Genomic DNA, 15,512 nt, shown 5'->3' on the forward strand with positions numbered 1-15,512 from the left:
GGATGTGACTAAAGCCCTGGGGCAGGGGTGGGTGGCAGGAGCTTTGTGAAGCCAGTGCATGGGCACTGGAGGGGACCTAGGTGCAGGTGCCACTCCTGGCCCCTCTGCTCCTGGCTACAGCACCTGCCTCCTGTCTCCTGCAGCCACCTGGCGGAGATCCCTGACCCTCCAGCTGAGGTGTGCAAACCAGCACCTGCCAGAGCCCACCAGCCGTGCAGGGAGAATGTGGAAGATTCTGCTCCCGTCACCTTGTCCCCACTTGCTGCCCCTGCTCCTTTGGCCAAGCGTCCTCTGCATGTGGCCTCCACCCTGTCACCAGGCCCGACAACCTCACTGGTTACTTTTGGGTTACACTCACCCCTGAGTGCCTCTCAGGCACCAGAGCCTTTGCTTCCCCTCAACAAGTTCTCAACCTGGCCACTCGTGCTTGCCTCTGCCCCATCACAACCCCCGGACCCTGTGGCCTCCCATCTGCCTCCAGCAGTCTGTTGCCTGGCTATTTCTCAGGGTCACTGGATGGCACTCCTGCTGGGCTCCATCCCACAGAGCTTGTGTCAACATAACAGCAGCTGGTTGACTTTTTCCGTCCCAGTGATCTTGAGCCTTGGTTACCTGAGCTGTCCCATCTCAGCTCGCTCCTGGTGGGAGCTGACTGCCAAGGACTTGTGCTTCCTCACCTTGTCACATGGCCAATCCCAGCCAGAATATTTTTCACTCAGGCTACCAGAGGCCTCATTCTGGGGAGACCCAACACACAGGCAGACGGAGCCTGGTGGCCCCACTTTGATCAACTCCAACGTCGACAAGCTACTGGTCATAATAATCACCAAGAGAAAAGAACTGAATTCATGGAAAGAAAAAGAAAAGAAGAAATCAGACTCTTCCCTGGATTCTCTGGGGAATACATTCAAATCACTGGGTGACAAGCAGGACAACAGAACCCCAAAACTCTTCTGGAGCATGAAAGACAAACCAGAGCAGCTGCCCAGTCCTCAGCAGCTATCTGGTCCCAAGGTGTTGCAGGGCCATTTACAGTACAAAATCAGCCAGCTCGTCTGGGGCCTCTTCTTTCTGCACAGTGACTCCCTGGTGGCTACAATCAGGGTCTCTGGTTCCCCACTGGAGTTTCCCTCTCCTTTATTCAATGAACTCTCTCATTCCTTTCTCGTACAAATTCAGACTCAACCATCTCCACAAACTTTTCAGCCACAGCTTTGGTCCCTCCCTGTGGCCCAACTCCAACCTCTAATTCGAGCCTTGCCACTGTCCCCGCCCTCACCTCTGGCTGAGACCCACAGCCAGCCCCACACCTCATCCTGTCTCCCCATCCCACAGTGCTACTCACCACAGATTGTGGCCCAGGGAGCACCTTGCCCTACAAACCAGCAGAAGGCCCAGCTTCTTATCCCAACTTCCATCCAATGCCTGGCACGTGACCTTTTGAGGAAGGAACAAGAAAGTCAGAGGGATTTACCCTGTGTGGTCAAGAAGCCGCAGGAAGCCTTTAGCCAACTCACCCCCGACAGTGAGGCCTTCCAGGACCATGAGTCAGTCTCCCTCCTCCCAGGAGACTTCTTCATCCCTGAGCTCCAGGAGCAACTGGAGGAACACCTTCAGCAGAGGTTCACACAGCACTGCTGTGGGCTGTCCCCCAGGCCCCACGTGTCTCCAGACCTGATACAGCCTCAGGACCTTCAGCAGAGGTTCACACCGCACTGCTGTGGACTGTCCCCCAGGAACCATGTGTCTCCAGACCTGATACAGCGTCAGGACCTTCAGCAGAGGTTCACACCGCACTGCTGTGGACTGTCGCCCAGGCCCCACTTATCTCCAGACCTGATACAGCGTCAAGACCTTCAACAGAGGTTCACACCGCACTGCTGTGGACTGTCCCCCAGACCCCACTTGTCTCCAGACCTGATACAGCCTCAGGACCTTCAACACAGGTTTACACAGCAGTGTTGCAGACTGTCCGCGAGGCCCCACATGTCTCCAGACCTGATACAGCCTCAGGATGAATTCCCAGGGATTTCTCAGGTAAAGGACAGGCATGGGCCCTCTGTGTTTATAGGTGGGAGCAGCCAGAACATGGAGAAAATGGAATTCAGGGGCCCAGCCAAATTCCAGCTTGGGGAGATCCCAAGCAACGATCCAAAACACAGTCTGCGGAGGGTCCTAGAAGATCTTCCCAGGGCTTTGGAAAGCAACTCACGGAAGGTTCCAGGGGCCAACACTGAGAAAAAGTCAGAAAGGGACTGGATGAGGCTATTGGGAAGTGACTCAGGAAAGGATTCACCAAGAAGCCCAGAAATGAAGCATCTAGAAGACATCGTAGAAGTCCATTTGCACAGAAAACTGGGAGAGATCAACAAGGGCATGTTCCCTGAGGATGTTCATCGTCCCAGTCTCACTAATGGCCATCTCTTGTCTCTGGAAAACTCAAACATTCACATGGAAAGTGGAAACCTAGCACCCTCCGAGGGCGAGGAGTCTAACGTGAACACCTCCCAGCAGCTTTCCTTCCTTGATGTGCACACTCGACAGGTGCTGGAAGTGCATATTAAAAGGTTTCAGGAAAGCCATGAGAGGAGACAGACCCTCAAGGTCCACAAGCCCCCACATCTTCTTAAGGTACAAAAAGCTCAACCTTTGTCCCTTTCACAGCCTGCCTTTCTCTCATCAGCCACCAGGGATTCTGATGCCAAATCCATAGCTGAGGCTGCCAATGCCCCGGGAGAACCTCCTCACCAAGATCCAGGAGACAAGGTGGCAGCAAAAACGTCAGTTTCCATCCAGCGTAGTCCTCAACCTGGTCCCTTGCCTGTGTGTAAGGGAGCTCAGAGGTCTGCATACAAAACAGAGACCCCATCTGGTGACAACATCTTGTCTACTCAGGCCTCTCTGTCTAGCTTCCAGAGCATGTCCAGCAGCAACACATCAGCTTTCCAGGGGGCATGTGACTTCTTATCAAGGGAACAGAGCAGCCAGGGGCAGGAGGAGCCCAGGAGCCCAAAATTTCAGAACCTACGGAAAAGCCTGAGCAAGATGTTTGGCCCTATTGGCAGGAGAGAGGGCCGCAGGAGGCTCACGCAAGGAAGGCATGAGCAAATGCTCACAGGATTAAGCCCCTCTGCCCAGGACACGGAGTCAGTAGAGTCCTTAAGTAGCCAGTCCTCCCGGCTCCTGCCAGAGAAGGGACAAGCATCCCCAGAAAGCCACTTCAAGAAAAGGATCAGGTGCTTTCTGCATTGGATTGTCCCCAGTGAAAAAAGCAAAGGGCACAAAGATCCCCTGCAAAAAGTCAAGCCCGCACCAGCCGCCGCCTGGAGCCGTGGACCAGTCCCAAATGGACTGTTTGTGGACAATGGCAAGGCTGAAGCCCAGGCGCTCATGACCACTGTTGGACAGATTCTAGAGGAGAAAATGGGGCTTCGCCATGAACTTTCTGCCTCGACAGCCCCAGTGGGAGGGTGTTCCAGCCACCACAGGAGTCCTTCCTACACCAGAGCAAAGAGCCGTGATGAGAAGTATGGCCTACAGTCACCATGCCACCCCAGTGGGTCACAGCCATCCAGTTAAGCACAGAGATGGGGACAGCAGTTGGGCCTCACTTCCCAGGGAGCATGTGTCACCAGCCAGTCCCTGCCAGCATAGGCCACTGCTGGTGAGAGCCTCGGGCCACTCCATTCACTGGCCTAGACACTGTCGTCTTCAGAGAGGTGTCTGGTCTGGTCAACCAGATCATGCTTCTCACCCGTTTCCTGGTGAGAAAGGTTTTTCCCCAGAAAACCTTCAGCCCACACAGAAAAAATCTGTTCCCCCCCAAGTCACCAGTCCCTCTGTGTGTTGATGGCTTCTTCCTCCCAAGATATGCACTGTTTCCTAATATATGTTTTTCCTCCTCAGAGGTACTGGCTCTGTCTGTGCCCTGCGGGGCTAAGGGAATGGGTCAGCTCTTTCCGAGTGCAGTTTCTAGAAGGGACTGGGCCTGTGGGAGGCTGACTGTGGCCTTGCACACCCACCCTCACCCTGGAGTCCCTCCCTTTACCTTGTTTTCATGATGTGGCCATTACTTGTCAGGATGACCAAACCCTGTGAAGACCCCACCTGGGGTGGGGCTCACCCATCTCCCCTGCTTTCCCTTGACCTTGAACTTGCTGTGCTGTAGGGGATGGGTCCACAGAGGCTGATTCTCCTTGGCCTGGAATGTCAGAGCCAAATAGCCTCGCCCATCACAACGTGAGCTCAAGAAGTTTGGGGGAGGCAGTGCTGACACTAAATCCAGAGGGAGAACCGTGACCTTGGAACTCTAGGGGGGGACATACTTGCCTGCCCTGGGTCCCTCTCTCCTGTGACTGGGGACAGAGATGGGCCCTGCCGACCCCGCTCAGCTCACGTGGGTGACACGACATGGCACATCACCCTTCCTGTCCAGAGCAGCAGGAGGACCGGACTCCAGCAACACATGACTGCCCCTGCCCGGGCCACCTGCCACACCCCCTTGGAATGACGTTGTGTGCAGTAACATTCCGTAGTGGCACACAAAGGACCAAGGGTGGGATGTGGGAGAACAGTGCAGCTCAGAGCCAAGGAAAGAGCTGCATGGCCTGGGGACACCATCCAGGCACATGTCCCACCCCGTCCATAGGCCTGGAGGGGACACGTCAAGGCCAGGCTCACCCTGCACACCCCGGTGTGTCTGCTCTAGCTCCAGGGTCACAGGCCTGGGAAGGCCACCTTCGTCTCAGAGGGCCAGGCCAGGGATGATCATTTCCAATGGTCCATCTGAGGACCTCACCACGTCCTCTGCAGCATCTGGAAAGGAGGCACTGACCACAGGGTCAGCCAGCGCTGTTCATTCACATCACTCACGGTCTGGTCACCTTCATATGTGCACAGGGCCCAGAACTGTGCCCATGGGACAGGCGGGAACTTACAGGGTGCAGCGGCTGGCCCGGGGTCATATTGCAAGTACCCCTGGCTCCTGGACCTATGGACAGCACTGTGCCTATGAGGGGCAGGGGTGACCTGTCCACTGAGGGCAGACCAGGGCCATGCCACGAGTGCCACTCGCAGCTGTCCCTCGGCAACAGTGCTGTTGCCTCTCCGGCAGCCCAGGGTAGGGTGAGGTGGCACCACCTCCCGGGGTTATTGCTTGAGCCCTGTGGGCACCACTCCGTGGGGGATGGTCCCACTCCACGAGGGGCTGCAGCAGAGGACAGGGGATGGCGCTGTGCCTGTGCCCATTAGTACACCACCGGGGACATGATGGTGCCAGGTGGAAGGGAATAGATGCTGCAGGCTTGCCTGAGGCAGGGTCCACTCATGCCATGACCCAGGCGGCCTCTGGGGCAGACCCATGATGATAGAGCCAATTGTGGGTCTGGGTCTGCAGCCAAAAAGACACCCTTACTGACCTCTGATAAAGACCTTCCAGAGACTTCTACGATTGACCCGACAGAGATCTCCAACAGAGATCCTCCAGAGACCTCTGACAGAAACCCTCAGAGACCTCTAACAGACACCTGGCTGAGAGACCTCTGCAGAGACCTCTGACAGCTACAACTGAGGGACAACTGAGAGACCCAACTTAGAGACCTCCACAGAGGCCTCTGCCAGAGACCCACAGAGACCTCACATCCACTCTAAGGAGCTTAAGCAGCTACCCAGGGACACGTTCTTCCCAGTGGATCTGAAAGCACTTAGCAAACTGACCACAAAAAAGGGAGACCATCAGCTGTGCTTCCCTGAGAAATGCTCATGTATTTTTATTTCATGTGTAAATCTGTAAAAATCCTTTTCTTCACAGATTTTCATTAGCTTGAGTGTCTCTGACCCACAATTTAGAGAACCACAAAGTTTGAAAATGAGCAAATCTCTGCAGTATCTGAGGGAAAATATCTTATTTGTTCAATTGTTAGTTTTCATCCAGTCGGATGGCATCGGGGACCACACATTCTCAGTGCAGGAGTCCCTGCACTTTAAATGACTGACTTTACTTTGGAAAAAGGAAAACGGGAGTCCTCGGCAAAGGGAATCCAGGAGCAGAATGGCCCAGCAGAGACGCCTCTCACTCACACTCACTCCTGGGGGCTGTGCAACTCGCACATTATTTTGCACATAACAGCTGGTGTCAGGTGTGTGAGGTTTGCTTTATATTAAATGAAACAAGCTATGTTATCAAACACATGAAGCTTTTTCACACAAGAGACATTTTTCTGGCAATGTCTGTCTTACATCCACTGGCAAATTGATACTTTTTGCTTGATGATATTAAATAATTAAATGATAGTGTTTATTTTGCTCCTTAAAATTTGGTAATACCCTCAAATGGTACAACACTTGTTTCCAGAATATGACCAAATCCTAAGGTTTGGCTCACATAGCTTAAACTGCTGGATTATTCAGAAGGTTTATTTTTTAAAATAATTCCAAGAAATACATGTTGTCTATGACTCTGGAAGTCAGGTTGTGTTTTACATTCACTACAGTGGGACAAAAAAGACACACTGATTAAAATAATTTTGAAATTTTAGAAAATATACCAGATAATCAGTGGTAGACACATACCTTCCTTCTATTACTTGAGAACTGGCAGTTAAAAACCTGTTTAATGAAAGAAAATGTACATTTAATCTGCATTTTTATTATAATTAATAATCAAAGGTCTCGCTATACAACTAACACTTGAAATTATGCACCTAGTTGAGACTATATATTTCTCACTCCTGATGAGAGTCTTGTTGCCCTTGACTTCGTAAAAGCAAAATAAAAAACAGATATCAAATACATGTCTCTGGTTAATTCTCTTTGATTACCCACAGCTATGACAGCATCACGGTTCCTTCCCTGAGATGAAAACAAACTGAAGCGAAGGATCTGAGGGTGTATATTTATTTGTTTAATTAGTAATTTGTTTATTTTTTGGTGGCTGGCCAGTACAGAGATCCAAATCCCCGACCCTGGTGTTTTTGACACTGTGCTTTAACCAACTGAGCTAAAAGTGGTCAGCCCCTTTATTCTTTTAAATTAAGAATAAAGCATACTCAGGCAATAATACATGTTTTAAAATTATAGCTATTCGTTTTTTGAAATTTTCTCTCTGTGTGAAATATTCTTATTATGTTACTGAATTATAGAACTATGACAAGTGGCCAGGAATGCCCTCTAATGTCTAATCAGTAAACAGTACATAGTAAATACTAACCAGAATAACTCAGCACCTTCCTATGGACCTCCACACCCACAACCTCCCACAACCATGAAAAAGGTACTTTCTTTTTGGAAGTAACAGCCCATATTCCGAAACCATGTCTTCAAATAAGAGGAAGCTAAATTCTACAAAAAGGTACAAAATAATGTAACTTTGGCAAACAGATGAGGATTTGGGAAAAGCTAGTGCCTTTCACAGAAAAACATGATGGCCTCATCTCCTCCTCTTAAAAAACACGTGAGTGACAACAGCTCTTCCATCTAAGCTTTGTTACTTTTTTATTTTGCTTTAACTGGCTCTCTGGATTAGCTGCATTAATATTCTTGGGTTTTTGTTTTTTCTCTTTCTTTCAAGAACTGTGGACCAGAATGTTTCTACAGAAGTAATATAAGGAAATGTGGTTTGTAAGGTTCTGTACTCACTCTTATCCCCCTTGGAATGGAGCATGAACCCAAACACAATTACCAGCAGGAATACTTTCTGGACAAAAAAACAACCAGATTATGTTCTCTTAAACTTTTCTCAGTATAAGAAGCTGAGATATCCCTGCCCCTCAAATAACTACATATTTTATAGGCTACGAAAGCTGGAAGGCCTCCCACAAGGCCGTCTGATGGAACGATTTGCAGAAGGTAGATCAGGAAGGACACACAGGTCTAGATCTGTTCACCATGGCCAGGACACCGTCAGACAGATCTGTACATAATTTAAGTAGGAACCAAGGCAGCACTGCATGCTGTTACCTCCTTCTTTTGCTCAGGCAAGACCCTGCCCTTTACCACCACCTCACCTCCTAACCACCAATCCCTGGCTGAGGACTCACCAGCGACTTCAGATAAAGAAGGCGAGGAAAGGAGCAGGAGAAGTGGAAATAGAAAAGGAGAGAGAGGAGGAGGAAGATGGAGGAGGAAGAGCCATTATCAAACAGTGACCATGCTTTAAGTTTTTTCTCCAGCCCAGTCACCTACTTAACGAATGGGGACCCCGAGTCACAGAGACATTCTCCAAACCACAAAGATACTCAGTTTCCACATCTGCTGGCTCAGGCCAAAATCTTCCTCTACTGCATCACACAACCTATGACAAACTGTCCCTTTCATAGACCAGCCAGGTGAGATCCCTGGAAGAAATTTTGTCCCCAACGCCAGGTTATGGTACATATTACTACCTCAGCCAAAAAAAAAAAGAAGTCACTCTACCATTTAGATAACATATTTCAGAGTATGGGGATTCTTCTTGATAGCAGTCTGTTATTTTTAATCATGGTATGGTTTAAAAAGAAAATGATGACAAGCAAAGGAAATCTGTGTTTCCTACCTTCCATGAACAACTGTGCAGTGCAGTGAACTCCACTTCTCTCTCTGGGAAAGACTCCATCGTGAAATGTGCACCATTTTCGAATCCTTCATCCACCTGCAATTCAATGTAGTCATCACAGATATTGAGGAGTGGAGGCAAAAGTACCCAAAATCCAGGTCCTAGACAGGCTACCCCTGCTTTGCTCCCAACACCCCACCCAACACCTAAACCTAACATGGAAGTTCACTGATTGTGAGGCTCTGGGTGGTGGGCCCAGCAGCAGGAGGGGACAAGACAGTACACTGGGCTGCAGAAAAAAACAAATATTAGAACTTCCTTTTACGTTCTTTTCCATCTCATTAAAAAAATATGTATACACACACGTATATGAGTATAAGCTTTGTTATACAACCACAGTGCATGAATTTGCAAAGAAATAAATATACATATATTGTAGCCACATGCTCAGAAAACTTTTTTTTTTTTTTTGTCCTTTTTGAGACCGGCCGCATCACGCTCAGCCAGTGAGCGCTGTGAGCGAACCGGTCATCCCTATATAGGATCCGAACCCGCGGCGGGAGCGCTGCTGCACTCCCAGCGCTGCACTCTCCCGAGTGCGCCACAGGCTCGGCCCTCGAAAACTTTTTACTGACTACGAGAATGACAGGAATTTTGGAGAAACACTGACATAAGCCAGACCCTCAGTCTTTTCAAGGGAACAGACCTAGAACCCAACACAATCACGGGAGCTGGGTACTATCAAGCAAACTACATGTGTGGCCTATCCAGAGATGGAGAGACACGAGTACACTCTAGAAGGGCCATTACTAGGCTCCTGAACAGCAACTTCTGCTTAGTACCACTTTGCAGGTGAAGGGCAGGAAATAGGCAAGTGGACCAATCTCCCCGCACTCGTCTGCAGAAAACACACAGCTGTGGTCCACAAGGGACCCCAAGTCAGTGGGGAAAGACTGTGTTGGGTGGAGCAGAATGAAGAGTCAAGTAGAACCCAGTGCAAGAAGCTCAGGGCCTTCCAGGGTGGGCAGAGCTAGAGGGGACAGTGGGCAAGGAGTAGATAGCAGGGAGCTTGGGGCACGGGGCACAGAGCAGTCGAACCTTAGGCAGCATCTAGCAGAGACTGGTGACCAGCAGCACACACCGCACCCAGGAGAACCTGAGAGAGGCTTGCAGTTAAGAATGGTTTACATGTACAGTGCATTGTTACAAGTATCCTATTGCTTTTGAAAGATGGGCGCAAGTGTGAAAGCAATAGTCTTATTTACTAATTAAAAAAATAAAAACAGCACTTCAGTCTCATATATGGAAAATCCACTAGAATACATTTGACCATGTGAGCAGTTCTGAGGAGAGAAAAGGAAAATGGACTCTCAGGAACGAGGTCAACTATATGTAGTGGCTAGAGTGGCTTAGGCAGGGTGTTAAAAATATCACACAAAATTAAACATCAGATCAATATTCCTAGGGTCTGTATCCACTGATCATATTCACAAACTGGCAAAAACTGAGAAACAGTCCTAGCTACCAGGCCACGCAATCACAGTGAGCAAGCTTGAGCATGGGCACACTCTTCCATGGCATTACTTCAGTGGTCGTGAGATAAGCTTATTTAATTAATAATCAAGTTTTAAGGAAGGCGGCCTCTGTACCTACACTTGCCACTGAAAGATGATACCTGGAGAACAAGTGGAGAAAGTAGTAGTAGTTCAGTTTTGATGCCAAAACCAATCTCTTGGACACATCACTAGACATAGAAAACGAACTGAAATAAAAGTCTGCACCAGTCTATCCACTGTACACCATCTACATACCCAGCAATCTTCTGCAGTAGGTACGTCGTCATTTCACACATTCTGTGATCTCTAACACTGTGGGGTAGTCAGATATACTTGTCAAGGGGAAGTGAGATGTCACTATAAGACTGAGTGAATGAGTGGAAATCTTGCAACCTGCCCTCAGAGACATGGCATTCAAATCAAATATTTCACATCTCTAACACACAATTATGTCATGCACTACAATTCCTGAACGCACACACAACCTACACAGCCTCTGCTTCCAAACAGACTCTGAAACTCCCACATCTCCCACATCTTCCAGAATACAAAACACATAAGCCCCATAAACTCAAAAATTCATACAGCCACAAACAACCTATACTTAGCACATATATATAAGTCCACCTCATAAATACGGAGAACACCTAAACAAGGAATGCCAACAAATTCTGAAAGTATTACATTCCAGAACAGACGCGGAGGACCCCTAAAAGTCTTCATATACTCACACACCCCTAAACTACCCATCAATACAAATCCTGCATGCTCAGTACAAACACACAAAAAACAAAAACACCAACAATCCTTCTACTCCAATAGACACACACACACACAACTCTCACACACCTATGGACAAACACACATGTGCAAATATGCCCAGTCCATGAATATATACATCCCCCAAAACACTATACGATATCTCACATCTCCAGAACACAATCTCCCCACCTCATCTTCCAAATATTCCAAAACACATGTAACAAACACCCTGGCACCCTCCCAGGAAATACACTTTCCATACTTCTCATGAGGCTGAGGTGGTACCCCATTCGGATGAAGTCCCCCAAAGTTTAATGAAAGTGAGCTGTGGCCTTGGTTCCTCAAACTAATGCTGATTTAGGCTCTGGGAACAGGACTCTCCAGTTAGGGAGTTAGGATTTAGAACCAGCAATTGAGGAAGGGAGGGAAAGGAGGCAGCTGAGCAGGACGGGATGTTAACTAAGTGATAAGAAGGACCATAAAATAGTCACTAAGTTCCAGGGATAAGAGACATTGTCTCAACGTACACCTGCAAGACGTCTTTATAAGATAAAAACCAGAGCTTTCCATCCTTTGGAATGTGTGGAGTGGAGATAAACTGTCAGAAGAAAGACATTGATAAAAGCTGGAAGATTGACAGCAAAGAACCAAAAGTTGCTTCAAATTCAGCTAATCAGAACCACCCAGGAGTTAACTGCACAGCCCCTTGCCCAATGGGGATCCTTTTCTTACAAAAACCCCTCCATGCCAGCAGTGGAGGAGTACAGGTTTTTTCTGAGCTTTAGCCACCTGATCTCCATTACTTGGCCTAAGACTTAAAACTTCCATTATTCCCACTGCACATTGGACAAACGGACCTAACTATGGTTCCATTAAACTCACAATCCCATACACTATCTATACACACACAGACATTTCTGGCTGCTGACCAGGTACAGAGATCCAAACACTTGACCTTTACATCACAAGCTACACCCTAACCAACTGAGCTAACTGGCCAGCCCTCCCATACACTAAGAATAAACATATAATTCATCCACAAGCTGATGGATGTACATGGAAACCAGCACACACACTCAAGACACACAGAAAAGTCTCCAGTATACCCTTTACAAATACACATAAAACCATACCCAAATCCCAAATTATCTCAGTCCAGTATGAACTGGCTCCTACATCCACAGATACTAACAGATAACTGTATCACATAGCTCTAATACAGATAAATAGTTCTCCCACTCCCGTGTATAAACAGAGAACGCCAGCTCTCTAACAGATACACAACGCTCAATCCTCAAAATATATAACCCTATTGAAAACTACAAACACATACTGCCCAAAAGTATTCATCTAAACTGCTATGCCCCTTGAATACACACACAAACTCGATACACATTTGGCTCTCCACATGCCCCCAATATACCCACAATTACCTAGCACACTACAAATATGCAAACATGCCACCTTATATCCCCAAATATACATACATCCCCACACTACCTGAAAATACATAATCACAGATCCCAAATACTCTCATAGTATTTATACTATAACTCCTGCATCTTCCAGAATACAGCCATACAAATCCCACCCCACAACTGCACATATTCATCCTACCACTTCCCCAAAATAATCATAGATCTGCCCTCGCCCACCGAAATACTCATACACATTTCCTGAAAATTACAGAAAACAAACACACACAACTGTGCAGCATACTCTGAATACACAAATGGTTTTCCTATGTTCCCAAATTCTATAAAGCAGATTGCACATCCAAAGAAATATACACAAGCACTTTCCCTAACACTGCCCATATGCACAAGCAGATAACCCTTCCACACCTACCATCAGACACACAAATCCCCAACGTTCAGAAAAAACACACACGTAAAATATTCCTCCAACCCCAATAACAAACACCTAAACTCTTTGAGTATAGATGCATTACATCTCACATCCTCCACATACGCTCAACCCTATCCACTCTAGCAAAAAGGCAGGATCTTCCCTTAATCCCAAATACCCACACATGAATACGCATATCAGAAATTCTCACCGACCAATGAAATACATAGCAACTCCCAAATTTGATTCCCAAATAAAGAAACTCCCAAATTTCATCCCCAAATAAAGACATATGGCAAACCATTTACACATCCTGTACTAACCTGTTTTGGTTGCTTGTAACAGAATATCTGAAACTGGCTCATTTAAGGAAACAAAATTTATTTATTTCTTATACTTTTGGAAGCTAGAAGGTCTACCATCCAGAAAGTGCATCTGGTGAGGGCCTTCTTCTGGGTGGGAACACTCTATAGGGACCCACAGTGACCAGAGTATAACACGGTGAGAAGGGCAAGAGCAAGACAGCTAACCGCCTCACTTGCTCTCCTTATGAAGCCATCAGAACCACACCCTAGAAAACCCATTAAATCATTAACCCATTACTCCATGAATGGATCAATCCATTGACAGGACACAGTCCTTCCCATCCAATCACCTCTTAAAGGCCCCCACCTTCAACTACATACTGCAGGTTAAGTTCTAATATGAGCTTGGGGCGATATTCAAATGATGGCACCCCCTGAATTGCTACAGTCCCCAAGAGGCCCACACACAAGTATATCACCACATTTTCAGATACTCAAAACCACCCCAAGACTCTTACACCCCCCCAAAATCAAAACAAAACTTTCTCATATCCTCAAATACACACATTGACCCCCAACCAACCCAGAAATATACACACGTCTGCGTGATAAATTTTACTAATATAATGCATATGTACCATACAATTTACAAACAATAATAAAATACACAATCCTCTTCACTGTAAATTCCAAGTAGCTAAATGATTTTCATATAATGCTTTCACTGATTTCTGTCAAACTCTTGCATCCACAGCCAATCGACATTTGCAAGTCCATCAGGACTTGACAACATACAACTATGAAAAAAAGCTACTTATTCAAGTTTGCAAAGTTGCTCACCTCATTGAAAAATGAGTGTAGTTACAACATAAATGCTGTCTGGTAAGTTTACAGTAACAAGTTTCGTAAGTGAAGCAATGACATGTACGTGACAACCTCACTCATTTTTCAGTGACATGAGCTACTTCTTCACTGAATTGGATAAAAGGTTTTTTCCTTTTTGGGGGCAGGGGAGGGGGTACAGGATAGGGGGAGCAGACAGCCTGCACAGGGGATAATCATTTTCAAATACTGAACATGTTTTCCTCCAGCTTTTGCACTATTTTAAGAGATACAGAGGTGACGCACATTTATGTTCCCTGCATAATTACATTTCCCCCTCACTTGCAGTCCAGGCACCAAGAGAACAATGCAAAGAGCCCTGATGTGCTGCCTTTGCTGGTGCACATGTGTGGGGCTCACTTGGAAGGTCCTGGGAGGTCTGCAGAGGAGGAAGGAGGTGATGGGTTGGAGGTACCTCTGGAGTTTCTCTAAGCAGGTGATGATGCTTCCTCATGGGACCTTTCTGGCCATCTCTCCTGAGCAAGAGTGCATCTGAAATGACCACTCATGATTTTCAAAATTGCAAACATGTCATCATTGCTTAGATACACCACCTTCAGTGAAAGACTTTTTGGAGCAATCAACCCTAAAGCAAGGTGTTCTCAAAGTGGGGCAAGTGCTCACACTCTCTTGGGACTGCACGCCTTTACTCTTGTTCATGCCTCTCAAAAGATAGTGTGTCCTTTCCTTTTTACTAGTCAGTCTGAATGTTCCACTACAGAACAGTGCTGGCAAAGAATTTTAGATCTGGGAAACACTCCAAGAAAGACTTTGTCCTGGCTCCATTCCTGGAGTTTTTCCTACGGCAAAGGACTTTTAGTTACCCCCTCCCACTGCCAGTCTTCAAAAATTACATTTGGGCTAACTAGATCATATCTGCTTCTGAGATCTAGGATATTGATGTAGTGCAAAAATGATTACAGAATTAAGATACTTTTTCCACAATAACATTTCTCTATCAGTGGCCCTGAGAAAAACTCATTCAAGTCCTATATCAAAACCATGAATGGGAATCTTGGTAAACAATGGGTTGACTGACTTGACAAGGAGAAGAAGGCACAAAGAAGCCTGCCTTTCTTCAGGGCCTGAGTGCAATCATTTCTCACCATCCCTCACCAATAAAGTTATGACTGAAAACCATTTAAGATTGTCCCATGATAAAACTTCTAGTCCTGAAAAACTTCTCCAAGTTGCCTTTTTTTCCCCCAATCCGCACCTCTAGTGTTTTTTCTTTTTGTTTTTCATCTTTTTTGTTTTAAGTTCAATTGCTCTCACATTGTTTTCTTACCTAAGAGCTGCAGAGGGTAGCTGCCAGACAGGAGAAGCAGAATAGGTGCATGCAGGAAGGCAGTTCTGTGCTGCAGAGGACTACAGTCCTGGGAAATATATAGATGGGCAGTCACTATGTACAGGTCATTACCTTCTCAGTGGACAAATACTGTGGAGCTATTTGATAGAAATGTTCATTGCACCATTCGGGTTTAAAATTTGGAGAAAAAGCCTGCTTATTTCTTGTTTCTACAACTGTTTGTTCTGTGGTAGAGCCACAATTCACACTCGAGTCTCCTTACTGCAAGTTCTTCTAGGGATTAGTAAATAATACTAGCTTAATGTTACGCTTTTTTAGTA

The 15,512-nt window shown here is 46.8% G+C and overlaps 1 protein-coding gene across 1 annotated transcript; it reads left to right on the forward strand.

Annotated features, from left to right (window-relative positions):
* The first annotated feature begins 960 nt into the window (after positions 1-960).
* Positions 961-4,789, forward strand: LOC103607036 (spermatogenesis-associated protein 31C2-like). Its single transcript, XM_008591583.1, has 4 exons — positions 961-1,104; positions 1,336-3,399; positions 3,458-3,664; positions 4,709-4,789. Exons 1-4 carry the CDS (start codon positions 961-963, stop codon positions 4,787-4,789), a joined length of 2,496 nt encoding a protein of 831 aa, XP_008589805.1.
* Positions 4,790-15,512: the final 10,723 nt, after the last annotated feature.

The sequence above is a fragment of the Galeopterus variegatus genome, unplaced genomic scaffold (assembly GCF_000696425.1).
Source record: "Galeopterus variegatus unplaced genomic scaffold, G_variegatus-3.0.2 Scaffold7057, whole genome shotgun sequence".
Classification (NCBI taxonomy): Eukaryota; Metazoa; Chordata; class Mammalia; order Dermoptera; family Cynocephalidae; genus Galeopterus; species Galeopterus variegatus.